We start from the raw sequence: 18,322 nt of genomic DNA on the forward strand, positions 1-18,322 counted from the left end.
TAGCATTTTATTTGATCAAATAATTTTTTTCAAAAGTTTACTAAGGGTTGGTAACAGGCTGATTGGTCGGCTATTTGAGCCAGTTAAGGGGGCTTTAATATTCTTAGGTAGGGGAATAACTTTTGCTTCCCTCCAGGCCTGAGGGCACACACTTTATAGTAGGCTTAAATTGAAGATATGGCAAATAGGAGTGGCAATATCGTCTGCTATTATCCTCAATAATTTTCCATCCAAGTTGTCAGACCCTGGTGGCTTGTCATTGTTGATCGACAATAATACTTTTTTGACCTCTTCCACACTTACTTTACGGAATTCAAAATTACAACGCTTGTCTTTCATAATTTGGTCAGATATACTTGAATGTGTAGTGTCATGCCTAAGTTTGCTAATCTTGCCAATTAAAAAATCATTAAAGTAGTTAGCAATAGCAGTGGGTTTTGTGATGAATGAGCCATCTGATTCAATGAATGATGGAGCGGAGTTTGCCTTTTTGCCAAAAATGTCATTTAAGATGCTCCAAAGCTTTTTACTACATTTATATTTGTTTCATAGATAACAGTAGGTTATATATGGTAGTAGGTGCCAGGTGCTCCGGTTTGGGGAAAGAACTGCAATGCTGCTGGGTTTTTCACACTGAACAGTTTCCCCCGTGTATCAAGAATGGTCCACCACCAAAGCATTGGAGTCAACATGGGCCAGCATTCCTGTGGAACGCTTTCGGCACCTTGTAGAATCCATACCCCGACGAATTGAGGCTGTGCTGAGGGCAAAAGAGGGGGGTGCCACTCAATATTAGGAAGGTGTCCTTAATGTTTTTTACACTCAGTGTAGATTGTGTCATGCCTTTATCGATTTTATATTTTGTTTACTAGGCCTACTACTTGGTACCGCTGTTTTGTTCTGTTCGCATTAATTCGTTCGTATTCGCAGTTGTGTCGGTATTCTAAGCCAAACTGCTATTCAGTATTTTTCTTTGCATGCATGAATAACTAGGCTACTACTTTCAGCATTTAGTTAGCATTATTTTGGTAAGACAGCTGTGTGTTCGGCTGCATTCAAATAGGCTGTTTATAACAGGTGAATTATCCTATCTATCATGTAGCCCATATTTATTACCAAAACAGCCTTGCTTTAGTGTGTAGGGTGCTGTCCATTGTGCTGTTACAGCACAGCGGAGATAGGCTACAGATTTCGCGCCAAACTGACTGTCACTTAAAAAGCACTCAATTATCTCTGAGTCTCAGCATTTTATCTTCATCTTTATTGAGGTATAGCGTGATATAAGCAGAATTCAATATCATTCCAATGCAAGAACCCCCCAAAATGTTGACCCCTCGCCAATTTCACTGCCCCCTTAGTCATTTTATCTTGGCGCAGAGTGCGAGTTCCACTCCATGGAGCAGCACACCCACGCTGGCGGGACAGACCTGCAGGTGGACCGCCAGTCAGGAACGGGGCATTCTGATTGAACAGCCGAAGCTGCCGTTGAGGCATGGCACCTTTTCATTGGGGCAGAGCAGCGCATGCTCCTCCTCTTTGCACAGGTGGAAGAGGGCGCCACACAGCAGGTGGCAGGGGATGAGCACACAGGACACAGAGATATCCACGGGGGCCTTTCAGCTCCAGCTGAAGCAGCTGTCACAGTCGTGTGACCGGGTGGGCGGGAAGGACAACCTTGGGGGAGGGTGAGACACAGGGAGAGAGGGAGGGAGAGGGAATGAGAGATACAGAGAGAGAGGGAGGGAGGGAATGAGAGATACAGAGAGAGAGGGAGGGAGGGGGAATGAGAGATACAGAGAGAGAAGGAGGGAGGGAATGAGAGATACAGAGAGAGAGGGAGGGAAGGAATGAGAGATACAGAGAGAGAGGGAGGGAGGGGGAATGAGAGATACAGAGAGAGAGGGAGGGAGGGAGGGAATGAGAGATACAGAGAGAGGGAGGGAGGGAGGGAATGAGAGATACAGAGAGAGAGGGAGGGAGGGAATGAGAGATACAGAGAGAGAGGGAGGGAGGGAATGAGAGATACAGAGAGAGAGGGAGGGAGAGGGAATGAGAGATACAGAGAGAGAGGGAGGGAGAGGGAATGAGAGATACAGAGAGAGAGGGAGGGAGGGAATGAGAGATACAGAGAGAGAGGGAGGGAGGGAATGAGAGAAACAGAGAGAGAGGGAGGGAGAGGGAATGAGAGATACAGAGAGAGAGGGAGGGAGGGAATGAGAGATACAGAGAGAGAGGGAGGGAGGGAGGGAATGAGAGATACAGAGAGAGAGGGAGGGAGAGGGAATGAGAGATACAGAGAGAGAGGGAGGGAGGGAGGGAATGAGAGATACAGAGAGAGAGGGAGGGAGAGGGAATGAGAGATACAGAGAGAGAGGGAGGGAGTGAGGGAATGAGAGATACAGAGAGAGAGGGAGGGAGAGGGAATGAGAGATACAGAGAGAGAGGGAGGGAGGGAATGAGAGATACAGAGAGAGAGGGAGGGAGGGGGAATGAGAGATACAGAGAGAGAGGGAGGGAGAGGGAATGAGAGATACAGAGAGAGAGGGAGGGAGGGAATGAGAGATACAGAGAGAGAGGGAGGGAGGGAATGAGAGAAACAGAGAGAGAGGGAGGGAGGGGGAATGAGAGATACAGAGAGAGAGAGGGAGAGGGAATGAGAGATACAGAGAGAGAGGGAGGGAGGGAATGAGAGAAACAGAGAGAGAGGGAGGGAGGGGGAATGAGAGATACAGAGAGAGGGAGGGAGAGGGAATGAGAGATACAGAGAGAGAGGGAGGGAGGGAATGAGAGATATCTTGGCGCAGAGTGCGAGTTCCACTCCATGGAGCAGCACACCCACGCTGGCGGGACAGACCTGCAGGTGGACCGCCAGTCAGGAACGGGGCATTCTGATTGAACAGCCGAAGCTGCCGTTGAGGCATGGCACCTTTTCATTGGGGCAGAGCAGCGCATGCTCCTCCTCTTTGCACAGGTGGAAGAGGGCGCCACACAGCAGGTGGCAGGGGATGAGCACACAGGACACAGAGATATCCACGGGGGCCTTTCAGCTCCAGCTGAAGCAGCTGTCACAGTCGTGTGACCGGGTGGGCGGGAAGGACAACCTTGGGGGAGGGTGAGACACAGGGAGAGAGGGAGGGAGAGGGAATGAGAGATACAGAGAGAGAGGGAGGGAGGGAATGAGAGATACAGAGAGAGAGGGAGGGAGGGGGAATGAGAGATACAGAGAGAGAAGGAGGGAGGGAATGAGAGATACAGAGAGAGAGGGAGGGAAGGAATGAGAGATACAGAGAGAGAGGGAGGGAGGGGGAATGAGAGATACAGAGAGAGAGGGAGGGAGGGAGGGAATGAGAGATACAGAGAGAGGGAGGGAGGGAGGGAATGAGAGATACAGAGAGAGAGGGAGGGAGGGAATGAGAGATACAGAGAGAGAGGGAGGGAGGGAATGAGAGATACAGAGAGAGAGGGAGGGAGAGGGAATGAGAGATACAGAGAGAGAGGGAGGGAGAGGGAATGAGAGATACAGAGAGAGAGGGAGGGAGGGAATGAGAGATACAGAGAGAGAGGGAGGGAGGGAATGAGAGAAACAGAGAGAGAGGGAGGGAGAGGGAATGAGAGATACAGAGAGAGAGGGAGGGAGGGAATGAGAGATACAGAGAGAGAGGGAGGGAGGGAGGGAATGAGAGATACAGAGAGAGAGGGAGGGAGAGGGAATGAGAGATACAGAGAGAGAGGGAGGGAGGGAGGGAATGAGAGATACAGAGAGAGAGGGAGGGAGAGGGAATGAGAGATACAGAGAGAGAGGGAGGGAGGGAATGAGAGATACAGAGAGAGAGGGAGGGAGTGAGGGAATGAGAGATACAGAGAGAGAGGGAGGGAGAGGGAATGAGAGATACAGAGAGAGAGGGAGGGAGGGAATGAGAGATACAGAGAGAGAGGGAGGGAGGGGGAATGAGAGATACAGAGAGAGAGGGAGGGAGAGGGAATGAGAGATACAGAGAGAGAGGGAGGGAGGGAATGAGAGATACAGAGAGAGAGGGAGGGAGGGAATGAGAGAAACAGAGAGAGAGGGAGGGAGGGGGAATGAGAGATACAGAGAGAGAGAGGGAGAGGGAATGAGAGATACAGAGAGAGAGGGAGGGAGGGAATGAGAGAAACAGAGAGAGAGGGAGGGAGGGGGAATGAGAGATACAGAGAGAGGGAGGGAGAGGGAATGAGAGATACAGAGAGAGAGGGAGGGAGGGAATGAGAGATACAGAGAGAGAGGGAGGGAGGGAGGGAATGAGAGATACAGAGAGAGAGGGAGGGAGAGAGAATGAGAGATACAGAGAGAGAGGGAGGGAGGGAATGAGAGATACAGAGAGAGAGAGAGGGAGGGATGAAGTAAATGGAAAAAAGTAAGAGAGAGTAACTTCCTCTTTTATGATTGTCTTTATTTGGTTTCAATAGCTATTGATTTTATTTCATTTTTAGTTCAAATTAATTTCATGTGAATATCCTGGAAAACGAATTATTGTTGGTGACTGTGAACTTGTAGCCTACAGGTAGAGGTTATAACAACAAACAATAATAACAGGACAGATATAATACTGTCTGTGTCTGTGCTGCTAGGAGCCCTGACAGTCCGTGTCTTGCGTCAGATAGTGTGTCGAACCGAGCGACAAACGGTCGCATAGGAGTGATGCCAACTGAACGGAAGACAATGGGGTTGGGGTCAATTCCATTTCGATTCAGTCATTTCAGGAAGCAAACTGAAATTCCAACTCCAATTCCAATGTTTTTCAGTGCTTTTGTCAGAGAAAAAATGGAATTGGAACTTTAGTTTACTTCAGAAATTGACTGAATTGAAATGCAATCGACTGCAACCCTCCAGAACCAGGAGTTCAGAACAGTGTACTTACTAATCTGACAGAGTGTTGTCTTACCAGGGTATCAACGCTAAAGAGTCTTTCCTCTTGTCTCTCTGTCCCCACTGAGGCTGTTGCAGTTAGTCACCTCGTCAGTCACACAGTCAGTCAAACAGACAGTCGGTTAGTCAGTCTGTCAGCCTTGCATGGGTTACAGTCCTGAAATTTGTTGCGCCATTTACCAGGGCAGTGTTAAATATAGCTAGGTTGCATTCTGGTCTGCAGTGTGAATGGGGTCTCTCTCTGGAGCAGTTGAGTCAGGTTACACAGTGAGACCGACAGAAGGAAACCACAAAACACTGCAGAGATTTAATTAGTGTTTAAAGGCATTATAGATCCAACATGGATGTCATGTTGTCAGCCAGTTCATTGTGTCTGTAATGATCAGTGTCAGTGTGAAGGTGAAAACTGTCATGGTGGAAGGCAGGCAGGCCTTTGTGGTTGGCAGAGTTGTCTGACATATTTCTTACACCCATCCAGTTGCTTTCAGCTCTACAAGGGGCCATCGTCTGATGGGTAGGGCTGGACTATACTCAGAGGCAGTGGAGGCTGGTGGGAGGAGCTATAGGAGGATGGGCTCATTGTAATGACAATAAATGGAACGGAGTAAAACATGTGGCTTCCATATGTTTGATGTGATTGATACCCTTCCATTTATTCCATTCCAGCCATTACAATGAGCCCATCCTCCTACAGCTCCTCCCACCAGCCTCCGCTGCTCAGAGGATATGTCTGAGAGTGGGAGATAAGAGTTGGTATCCAACTGCGGCAATCATAGCTCTACTTTTGCGCACGTTTTTTTGGAAACAGCCACTAGAGGACACTGTATTGTATATGGAGGAGTGTTCCTCACATAGACTACGTTAGATGACACATCTTTGTATCTGTCCCATTATGGCATATGTGAGGGCATGGACAGTGCCATTGAGGCCATCTCCGTTTTGAAGTAGTCCATTTTCTTCTTCTAGCCTTCTTGTTTTTATAAGAAACATGAATGTGTTGGAAATTCCAAATTGTTTGCCTAGTCAACTTACACACAGCACTGACACACACACTTACCACACCAGACATGCCACCAGGGGTCTTTTCACAGTCCCCAGGTCCAGAACAAATTCAAGGAAATGTACAGTATTATACAGAGCCATGAGTACATAGAACTCCCTTCCATCTTATATAGCTCAAGTGAACAGCAAACCTGGTTTAAAACAACGAATAAAGCAACACCTCATGGCACAACGCCTCTCCCCCATGTGACCTACTTGTTGTGTGTATATATCAATGTGTAACTGATAGGTGCATACACACACACACGCACACACACACACGCACACACACATACTACATGTTAATGTTTTGAATGTACTGTATGTAAATTGTAAAGTATTTTGTTTGTAACGTCTTTTTCGTTATGTGCCGATCGCAGTAAGACTAGCTGTCGCCATCGGCGTCGGCTAATGGGGATCCTAATAAATCAAAATCAAAATCAAATTCTACTACTTCTATGAGTTGGTAAACAAATTGAAAGGGTGCATACTGCCACCTGGAGTGTGGTGTTTGAACAGGTATAAAGCCAAGATTGACGATTTACTGACACCTGCAGTTATGGAATGTCTGCTCACAAGTAGAATTCATTGGCTGATCCCTCCTGATGACCTGGATGGAATTGTGTGATCCTTCCTTAACCCTTAGGAAGTCCCACCCAGTTGACTACTTTAAAATGGTGGAAGCCCTCAATGGCGCTGTCCATGCAAAAACAGGTTATTTCCAAGTAGGGATCTCTATCGCTATGGTTCCTCACTAGTTTCCCCCTGTCACTCAGTCGCACTGGTTGGTTGAATAACTGAGTTCTCAACTGACCCAGGGTCAGCCCTTGTCTGGTAACCAGAGCATGTTTTTGAACAGGCTGTGTAACATTTCTCAGTCAGCACGTTGGCCTATTTATAACACTAACACACATGATCTTCAGAGGGGACAGACACCATGCAGTAGTCCTGTAGCGGCACAAGGGAAATGGTTTACTTCAGGTAATGTTGAGACTATGGACTATAAGACAGTTGTATAATGATTGTTTCTATGGTTTGAAAGCTTTAAACTTTAGTTTTACATTATAATAAAAGGTTGCATTCAAAATATATTTCTGTTTACAGGGATTTGAGTTGAACAATGTTAAACTGACGAATAAGAACATGGTATGTTTCATTTCATTTAAATTGAAGCTTATTTTATGGCATGCTAAAGTAAAAACCACAATAAAACCAAATTGAACAACATTTCTGAATGTTTTCATTGAATTGATTTAGTCATGATGTTGTTGTGGGGAATGTGTACTATAGAGCTTCTGTGAAACAGCTGATACTGCTTCCCTGTAGAAATAGTTAACCATGTATAGCCCACAAGACTTTAGATGCGTGTTTACAATTCTTGTTTAGTGTACAAGTGGAGACTATGCCACCCCATGACTTTAATATGTGAGAGGTGAAATAGTTTTGACTGTGTTCTCTTCCTCTCACACTTTCTATCATTCTCTCTCTCTTTCCATCCCTCTTCCATCAGAGACGTCATTCCCTTTCCTCTCGCCCCCCCCGTCCTGCCGGTCACCGCCACTGTGACAGCTGCTTCAGCCGGCGGTGCAAGGCCCCTGTGGAGATCTCTGTGTCTTGTGTGCTCATCCCCTGTCGCCTTTTGTGTGGAGCCCTGTTCCACCTGTGCAAAGAGGAGGAGCATGCGCTGCTCTGCCCCAATGAGAAGGTGCCATGCCTTAACGCCGCCTTCGGCTGTCCAATCATCATGCCCCGTTCCTGGCAGGCGGGCCACCTGCAGGTCTGTCCCGCCAGTGTGGTGTGCTGCTCAATGGAATGGATCCGCTGGCCAGCCGATGAAGCCTACGCAAACACACACCCCGACGTCCACGCACACACACACACCCTGCATGAGAACCTGCTGAAGGAGCAGAAGGCAGGAGAACAGCTGGACCTGGCCATGGCCCTGGATGATCAGAGACACCTGTACGCTCGTATGAAGATGAAGACTCTCTACCCAGAGATGATAGTGAAGGAGGAGGGAGAGGAAGAGGAGAAGAAAGAAGAGAAGAAAAAGAAGAAGACAGAAGACTGGGCTGCAGTGCGTCTAACTAATGGGGCCTCCACCCTCCGTACGGCTGCTGATGATGGGTGTAGTGAAGAGAGGCCATATGATATCCTATCTGGTAACCGGCTTTCCTAGACAAATCCAAAATGTTATTAGAACTTTATAAATTACAATAACTTGTTTTTCCTCATTATTATCCTCTCTCTCCTCTGTCCTCACTCACGCTCTCTCTCTCTGTTCTTCCCCTCTCTCTCCCCAGGCATTCCAGAAACAGCAGTGACAGACCTTTCAGACTTTTCTTTGGAGGAGGAGGAGGGAGATGTGGCTGCGGAGGAACCAGGGGGAAACATCAGCTCTGACAGATACAACAGGTATGAAAGGATGTTCAATATGGATAAAGGAGGCTGTAACCTGGACATCAAAAAGAGCCGGGGTAGAGAAGGGAAGGAGTGGAACCAGTGGATGGAGTTGGAGCAGCAGTCGTGCAGAGAGAAGAAGGAGAGAAGAGATGCAGAGGCAGAAGGAGAAGGGTTGATGGGAGCTCCGCAAGCTCCAGGAGCTTCAGGGGGACCAAGGGGGACCGAGGCCAATGCTAACGCAACAGGGACTACAGGTATGGCCCCATGGCAGGACGGGGTCCTGCAGCGCATGGCCAAGGAGGTCACCCCACAGGAATTCAACATGTACCTGGTGCACCACGGACGCATGCTGCTCACCTTTGGCCAGATGGATGCCTGCACACCACGGGAGAAAGACTTTGTCTACGGAAACATAGAGCCCATCCCTGTTCAGACACTGTACTCCTTCAAGGTAAGGGTGGAAGGTAGAAGTGGGACCTGCATGGACTTCACACACAATGTAAAAAATAAGGGCAAGCAGAAACTTGATGCAGTTGTGTTCATTTATTTAATATTCTCTGTAAGGCATATTTATATTCACATACACACAGATACACACACTTACACACACAAATCTTTGTAAAGTAATGTCATGTAGTCATGTTACTGTACAGTGCCTTGCAACAGTATTCATCCCCCTTGGCATTATTCCTATTGTGTTGCATTACAACCTGTAATTTTAAATGGATTTTTATTTGGATTTCATGTAATGGACATACACAAAATAGTCCAAATTGGTGAAGTGAAATGAAAAAAATAACTTGTTTAAGAAAATTCTAAAAAATAAATAATGGAAAAGTGGTGTGTGCATACAGTGAGGGAAAAAAGTATTTGATCCCCTGCTGATTTTGTACGTTTGCCCACTGACAAAGAAATGATCAGTCTATAATTTTAATGGTAGGTTTATTTGAACAGTGAGAGACAGAATAACAACAAAAAAATCCAGAAAAACGCATGTCAAAAATGTTATAAATTGATTTGCATTTTAACGAGGGAAATAAGTATTTGACCCCTCTGCAAAACATGAATTAGTACTTGGTGGCAAAACCCTTGTTGGCAAATAAACCTACCATTAAAATTATAGACTGATCATTTCTTTGTCAGTGGGCAAACGTACAAAATCAGCAGGGGATCAAATACTTTTTTCCCTCACTGTATGTATTCATCCACTTTGCTATGAAGCCCCTAAATAAGATTTGGTGCAACCAATTACCTTCCGAAGTCACATAATTAGTTAAATAAAGTCCACCTGTGTGCAATCTAAGTGTCACATGATATGTCACATGATCTCAGTATATATACATCTGTTCTGAAAGGCCCCAGAGTCTGCAACACCACTAAGCGAGGGGCATCACCAAGCAAATGGCACCATGTAGACCAAGGAGCTCTCTAAACAGGTCAGGGACAAAGTTGTGGAGAAGTACAGATCAGGGTTGGGTTATAAAAAAAGATCAGAAACTTTGAATATCCCACGGAGCACCATTAAATCCATTATTAAAAAATTGAAAGAATATGGCTCCACAACAAACCTGCCAAGAGAGGGCCGCCCACCAAAACTCACGGACCAGGCAAGGAGGGCATTAATCAGAGAGGCAACAAAGAGACCAAAGATAACCCTGAAGGAGCTGCAAAGCTCCACAGCGGAGATTGGAGTATCTGTCCATAGGACCACTTTAAGCCATACACTCCACAGAGCTGGGCTTTACGGAAGAGTGGCCAGAAAATAGCCACGCTCAAGTCTTCTGTTTTTTTGTCTTACGTCTTGTTTGTTTCACCCCAAAAATTATTTTGCATCTTCAAAGTGTTAGGCATGTTGTGTAAATCAAATGATACAAACCCCCAAAAAATCTGTTTTAATTCCAGGTTGTAAGGCAACAAAATAGGAAAAATGCCAAGGGGGGTGAATACTTTCGCAAGCCACTGTATGTGTTATCAATCATTGTTCCCCTGCAGGTTCCTGTCAGCTACCGAGAGAAGCAGCGTAGTATCCACTACTATGACGCATCCGCCCGTGCTGAGAGTACCTGGGTCTGTGTGGATACGTCTGACCTGGGGGCATTAAAGGAGTCCTGGTGGACGGACGAGGCTGAGAGCACACTACTGGGATACGCAGAGAGAGAGGTCATGGGGCATCAGGTAAGTGAAAGCTATCAGAAGAGTTCTGCAGGTTAAAATAAGTGCCAGTGCTAGGTGCAATAAAATGCTGAACAAAAAAAGAGCATACGTTTCCCAGCTATCAGAACAGAAATATAATACGTACGTCAACAACACATAAAGATATACAGTAATCCCTCGTTTATCGCGGGGGTTACGTTCCGAAAATGACCCGCGATAAGTGAAATCCGCGAAATAGAAAACTTTTTTTTTTTTACAATTAGCAACTATTACATGTATACAAATACAGTGACTCACGTGTAGGCCGTTTCGTCGACATTATGGGTTTAGAAGATGTTCGAAATTACAAGATAATTTGGCCAACTTAATGTAAATTTGCCAAGCTGTTTTATGTACGTACACATAACTGCACGAGACGACAAAATGATAGCACAATTCGTAGCATGTTTTGATACAAGAAGCGGGAGTGAGTTTTTAGCGAATCAGAATGCAGAGCACAATGCACCAAAAAAAAAAAAAAAATGCATTATGAAAATCCGCGAAATAGCGAATCCGCGATAAGTGAACCGCGAAGTGGCGAGGGATCACTGTAATAGCGATGTTAACACAACACCTGGCTACTTTATCAAGCGGTTCGGATCTGTTGGTGTAACAGCTAAGGTGTTGGGTTGAAAGTCACAAGCCAAGGTCCCGGGTTCCATCCCTGGTTGGGATTACCCACTGATAAACAATGGGTGGAGATTTCTCTCTATCTCTGCCCGGATAAGGTTATTGGAGCTGTTCTTGAGCTGTTCTTAAGCGAGCTGAGATGTCTTTCTCACATCAACACCATTATCCCAGAAACCCTAGACCCACTCTAATTTGCATACCACCACAACAGATCCACAGATGATGCAATCTCTATTGCGCTCCACACTTCCCTTTCGCACCTGGACAAAAGGAACACATATGTGAGAATGCTATTCATTGACTACAGCTCAGCGTTCAACACCATAGTGCCCTCAAAGCTCATCACTAAACTAAGGACCATGGGACTAAACACCTCCCTCTGCAACTGAATCCTGGACTTCCTGACGGACCGCCCCCAGGTGCTAAGGGTAGGTAACAACACATCCGCCACGCTGATCTTCAACAAGGGGGCCCCTCAGGGGTGCGTACTCAGTCCCCTCCTGTACTCCCTGTTCACTCATGACTGCATGGCCAGGCACGACTCCAACACCATCATTAAGTTTGAAAGGCTCTAACCTTCTCTGGCTCTTTCTCTCTGAGAACCTGAGCCCTAGGACCATACGTCAGGACTACCGGACATGATGACACCTTGCTGTCCCCAGTCCGCCTGGCCTTGCTGCTATTCCAGTCAACTGTTCTGCCTGCGGTTACGAAACCCCTACCTGTCCCAGACCTGCTGTTTTCAACTCTTAATGATCGGCTATGAAAAGCCAACTGAGAGACCTGAGCCCTAGGACCATACGTCGGGACTACCGGCCGTGGTGACTCCTTGCTGTCCCCAGTCCGCCTGGCCTTGCTGCTATTCCAGTTTCAACTGTTCTGCCTGCGGTTATGGAACCCCTACCTGTCCCAGACCTGCTGTTTTCAACTCTTAATGATCGGCTATGAAAAGCCAACTGAGATTTATTCCTGATTATTATTTGACCATGCTTGTCACTTATGAACATTTTTGAACATCTTGGCATGGTTCTGTTATAATCTCCACCCGGCACAGCCAGAAGAGGACTGGCCACCCCTCATAGCCTGGTTCCTCTCTAGGTTTCTTCCTAGGTTTTGGCCTTTCTAGGGAGTTTTTCCTAGCCACCGTGCTTCTACACCTGCATTACTAGCTGTTTGGGGTTTTAGGCTGGGTTTCTGTACAGCACTTCGAGATATTAGCTGATGTAAGAAGGGCTATATAAAATAAAATTGATTGATTGATTGATTGAAGTTTGCCAATGACACAACAGCAGTAGGCCTGATCACCGACAATGACGAGACAGCCTATAGGGAGGAAGTCAGAGACCTGGCCGTGTGGTGCCAGGACAACAACCTCTCCCTCAACGTGATCAAGACAAAGGAGATGATTGTGGACTACAGGAAAAAGAAGAGGACTGAGCACACCCCCATTCTCATCGACGGGGCTGTAGTGGAGCAGGTTGAGAGCTTCAAGTTCCTTGGTGTCCACATCACCAACAAACTATCATTGTCCAAGCACAAGAAGACAGTCGTGAAGAGCACAACAAACCCTATTCCCGCTAAGGAAACTGAAAAGATTTGGCATGGGTCCTCAGATCCTCAAAAGGTTCTACAGCTACACCATCATGAGCATCCTGACTGGTTGCATCACCGCCTGGTATGGCAACTGCTCAGCCTCTGACCGCAAGGCACCCCCCTCCAACCCCCCCTCTTTTATGCTGCTGCTACTCTCTGTTTATTATCTATGCATAGTCACTTTAATAACTCTACCTACATGTACCTATTACATCAATTACCTCGACTAACCGGTGCCCCCGCACATTGACTCGATACCAGTACCCCCTGTATACAGCCTCGCTATTGTTATTTTACTGCTGCTCTTTAATTATTTGTTACTTTTATTTATTTTTTTGTTTTTGGTATTCTTTCTTAAAACTGCATTGTTGTTTAAGGGCTTGTAAGTAAGCATTTCACTGTAAGGTCTACACCTGTTGTATTCGGCGCATGTGACAAATAACATTTGATTTGATTTTGATTTGATTCTCTCCGTCTTCCTGGTTCTAAGATCAGTGAGCTGCGTGGACAGGATGGGCTTTATGTGGACATGGGGATGCAGACCCACTCCTTCAGGACGGCGCCGTTCAGACGAGACACGACGTTAGCAGACCTGACAAGGGACAAGCCTCTGAAGCTCCGCCTCCAGCTGCAGGCAGACAGCACCTCCAGCCGACACAACAAGGCTAGCTCCGCCTTCACCTTCCTCTGTGGACACTCCTTCCAACGGAGGGAATTCCCCAAACACTTCAGGTATCCCAAACACTTCAGGCACTCCAAACACTTCCAACGCAAAGATTTCCCAACACTTCAGGTACCTGGGCCCCTGTGATGTCATGTAGCCTTGAGTAGTAGCCTTGATATGGCTGTATAGCCTCCATTGTAATGGCTTCTACACAACTAAAATGAAACATCGTTATCATTATTCAGGAACGTGCACACAGACATTCAGACGTGTGCTAGTGGCTGGTTTGAGCAGAGGTGTCCCCTGGCCTACCTGGGCTGCACCTACAGCCAGAGAAGGTTAGAGCCTTTCAGACAACCTGCCACCGTCACCTACAAGTAAGAACCATTCAACTAACTACTCACAACTCATGCTCTGATTATGGAAGAACTGGTGTTTGTATATAGTTCAGTATTTGTATTTACAGTCATTCAGTATATTCCCTCCAATTGCAATTGCTTTTTTTGGGGGTTGGTTGCATTACCATACCCTAATCCTGGCCTCTGACCCTTTACCTACAGCCAGGAACTGAGCATCTTCAACCTCCGACCCACCGTCCCAGCCTCTCTAGGGGAGGGACCAGAGCCCCCCAAACCCTCCAAGTCCCAGTCTGCTCCAGAACCTGTCTCAACCCCCAGGAGGTGGCGGTCGAAGGGAGAAGGGGACTGCGATTCTCTGAGTGCTTTGCCATCCGAGGTGCTGTGCCACATTGCCAGCTTCCTGGACAGTCTGTCCCTGTCCCAACTGGCCCTGGTGTCCCGCCTCATGAGAGAGGTGTGTTCCTCTCTGCTGCAGGACAGGGGGATGGTGTCCTTCCTCTGGGAAAAGAAGACCTACAAGTCCGGTGTGGCCAAATGGAAGGCCAAAACTGTAAGAGCACTGGAGGTTACAATGACAACAGTCTGTCTAGTAAGTTAAATGCAGTGAAATGGAAACGTAACCCCCTTCTGTGATTTGTCACATGTCCCATGTTCTCCTCTCTCTCCCTGCCTACCCTCTCCTATCCTCTCTTTCCTTTCCTCTCATCTTGTATCTATCCCCAGGTGTGGGAGTTCAGTCATCTGTTCTCTACAGTGGATTTGTGGCGTTTTATAGACAACGTGCCGTCCATGTCGGAGCACCTGAAGGTTTGTTCGTACTACCAGACCTGGGTACCACCCCAGCCGGTGGCCCTGCCCAGCATGAGTCACCTACGGGGGGGAACACAGGAGCAGGATAACCAGCAGAGACAGAGCCTGGTTACTCAGTTCATGGGCAACAGATAGCAGGGGAAAAATATAATTCTGATCCTTCCTGACAGTCAGTGCTGGCTGGTGGCACTTCAAATCTGAGGATGGGCTGACAGTAATGGCTGGGATGGAATAAATGGAATGGTTTCCATGTGTTTCATACAATTCCATCAACTCCATTCCAGCCATTATTATGATCCAGCCTCCCCTCACCCGCCTCCTCTGCTGACAGTCCAACCTTGAAGCATGAATAGAAGAAATAGAACAAATATGTGCCAGACATTTTCAGCTACAGAGAATTCAGTTAAAAAGTGTGTGTTTATTACTAAAACCTTAAGGTTACTTGTTAAATTAACAGTTGGATTTACCAGAATCTCTACGCAGCTCAAATAACCAATCACACACAGGAGACGGACAGGTTGAGTGACGAATGAGGGATTGTCTCCCCTCATACCAAAGAGCCATTTGCCTGCCCTCTGATCATTCTCGAACATGCCGGACTTCCTCACACTCTTGCAAGTAGGGGAATGTGGTGAGATATCTCACTCATAACATCAGAGAACCGGGGTAATGCAAGTAACCTTAAGTTATTTTTCAATTATTAGTTTCAATATCTCACAGTGGGATATGGCCAACTCCCGTATCACATATGCTCTCCGAAGCCAGGCAATCTCAACGTATCAACCCTCAGAGGCCTCGACACTGAGGACAGTATGCGCCAAAGACTGCGCAGTGAAGTCTAGCCGGTAGAACGTCATAAATGTAAGCCTTTGCTGTTATAGGCCAATATACAGTGGGGAAAAAAAGTATTTAGTCAGCCACCAATTGTGCAAGTTCTCCCACTTAAAAAGATGAGAGAGGCCTGTAATTTTCATCATAGGTACACGTCAACTATGACAGACAAAATGAGAAACAAATATCCAGAAAATCACATTGTAGGATTTTTAATGAATATTCCTGCGATATTCCTATTGGTGAATTCATTGCTAAATATACAAGCAAACACATTTTTTCCAGTCTCTGAAAGACTACAACTTGTGTTGGGCGGTGCTTCGTGCTCTGGCCCCGTCCCTCCCCCAAGGCGGGCTGTTTTGAAAAGGAGGCAGATACTAACAACAATCCTTTGGGCAAAACTGGAAGAACTGACCAGATGCAATGGCTTCAAATGATTCCTCTCGTCAACACGAATGCGATGATGGATCATCTATTAGCTACATGGAGATATTCAACCATACATGTTTCAATCGGAATATAGCAAAGAGGATTTGAAACAAAGAGTTCGATTTAGCTAACGTTAGAAGCTCAGCTACAGCCGACGCCAGCACCAAGAGGGTAGATGACAAATATGGTGCCTAGTTAAGTAAGTTATTTTTCCTGCATGCTAACTTTAGTTTATCTACTGAAACCCATATTGCTGGTTAACATACAGTGGGGAAAAAAAGTATTTAGTCAGCCACCAATTGTGCAAGTTCTCCCACTTAAAAAGATGAGAGAGGCCTGTCATTTTCATCATAGGTACACGTCAACTATGACAGATAAAATGAGAAACAAATATCCAGAAAATCACATTGTAGGATTTTTAATGAATTTATTTGCAAATTATGGTGGAAAATAAGTATTTGGTCAATAACAACAGTTTCTCAATACTTTGTTATATACCCTTTGTTGGCAATGACACAGGTCAAACGTTTTCTGTAAGTCTTCACAAGGTTTTCACACACTGTTGCTGGTATTTTGGCCCATTCCTCCATGCAGATCTCCTCTAGAGCAGTGATGTTTTGGGGGCTGTCGCTGGGCAACACAGACTTTCAACTCCCTCCAAAGATTTTCTATGGGGTTGAGATCTGGAGACTGGCTAGGCCACTCCAGGACCTTGAAATGCTTCTTACGAAGCCACTCCTTCGTTGCCCAGGCGGTGTGTTTGGGATCATTGTCATGCTGAAAGACCCAGCCATGTTTCATCTTCAATGCCCTTGCTGATGGAAGGAGGTTTTCACTCAAAATCTCACGATACATGGCCCAGTCATTCTTTCCTTTACACGGATCAGTCGTCCTGGTCCCTTTGCAGAAAAACAGCCCCAAAGCATGATGTTTCCACCCCCATGCTTCACAGTAGGTATGGTGTTCTTTGGATGCAACTCAGCATTCTTTGTCCTCCAAACACGACAAGTTGAGTTTTTACCAAAAAGTTCTATTTTGGTTTCATCTGACCATATGACATTCTCCCAATCCTCTTCTGGATCATCCAAATGCACTCTAGCAAACTTCAGACAGGCCTGGACATGTACTGGCTTAAGCAGGGGGACACGTCTGGCACTGCAGGATTTGAGTCCCTGGCGGCGTAGTGTGTTACTGATGGTAGGCTTTGTTACTTTGGTCCCAGCTCTCTGCAGGTCATTCACTAGGTCCCCCCGCGTGGTTCTGGGATTTTTGCTCACCGTTCTTGTGATCATTTTGACCCCACCGGGTGAGATATTGCGTGGAGCCCCAGATCGAGGGAGATTATCAGTGGTCTTGTATGTCTTCCATTTTCTAATAATTGCTCCCACAGTTGATTTCTTCAAACCAAGCTGCTTACCTATTGCAGATTCAGTCTTCCCAGCCTGGTGCAGGTCTACAATTTTGTTTCTGGTGTCCTTTGACAGCTCTTTGGTCTTGGCCATAGTGGAGTTTGGAGTGTGACTGTTTGAGGTTGTGGACAGGTGTCTTTTATACTGATAACAAGTTCAAACAGGTGCCATTAATACAGGTAATGAGTGGAGGACAGAGGAGCCTCTTAAAGAAGAAGTTACAGGTCTGTGAGAGCCAGAAATCTTGCTTGTTTGTAGGTGACCAAATACTTATTTTCCACCATAATTTGCAAATAAATTCATTAAAAATCCTACACTGTACTACTGTGTTACAGTGGGGAGAAATCATATTATTGTTCTGTTTGCTAACTTAGCTAGCTATGTAGCTAGCTAGCTAAACAACTACCGGTGCCATATCTATGACAAAAAATAGAAGAGGTTTTACAATTGAAAATATTTGATATCTCGATTGTAAAACCTCTTCTCTTTTTAGTCGTAGATATGGCTAGCTACTAAACAGCAAGCTACAACGTTACAACCAGCCACCTAAATCTAGGTTTACCAGCAAATGTTAGCACATGGCTGGAGTTGGCTAGCTAGTTAACCTGGCGCCTGCTAACTTGTTAAGCACCATGCCTCGCATTTGTAACTTGTTAGCAAACATGTGTAACATCAACAACTGTAAATAATTTGACTAGCTCGCTATCCAACATAATTGACAAGGGTTGACATTGGTTTTGACTATGACCTTGGATGCATTTCAATCTCACAAAAGTATAGGCATGACGCAAGATAGGAATCCAAACAGGTAAATAACAAGTATTGCATATCCAGCAAGCTAGCTAAGTTAACTAGCAAACAAGAATACAACAATTTACTGTTGTAAATCTCTTAAACTAAAGCTGGTTTTACTATAAAAAAATATTTGCCTAAAGATGCCTGATAGACATGGCTGTAGGTAGATACTGTCTGCCTACCTACCTAGGCTCATTTATACAGTCACTTTGCAAAGGAGGGTTATGCCATATTTCATTCTATTAGTCTAGATATTGAT

At 46.0% G+C, this 18,322-nt stretch overlaps 1 protein-coding gene across 1 annotated transcript; it reads left to right on the top strand.

The window, feature by feature from the left end:
* Positions 1-1,394: 1,394 nt before the first annotated feature.
* Positions 1,395-14,734, top strand: LOC311143176 (F-box only protein 40-like; the record flags this gene model as incomplete). The annotated part of the gene is made up of 10 exons (XM_084178959.1): positions 1,395-1,444; positions 1,545-1,685; positions 2,972-3,083; positions 7,458-8,109; positions 8,251-8,801; positions 10,343-10,525; positions 13,257-13,498; positions 13,676-13,807; positions 13,991-14,339; positions 14,513-14,734. The coding sequence occupies 10 exons, from the start codon at positions 1,395-1,397 to the stop codon at positions 14,732-14,734; spliced, it is 2,634 nt and encodes an 877-aa protein (XP_084035085.1).
* Positions 14,735-18,322: the final 3,588 nt, after the last annotated feature.

The sequence above is a fragment of the Coregonus lavaretus genome (assembly GCF_964263955.1).
Source record: "Coregonus lavaretus genome assembly, chromosome: 15".
In the NCBI taxonomy this organism is placed as follows: Eukaryota; Metazoa; Chordata; class Actinopteri; order Salmoniformes; family Salmonidae; genus Coregonus; species Coregonus lavaretus.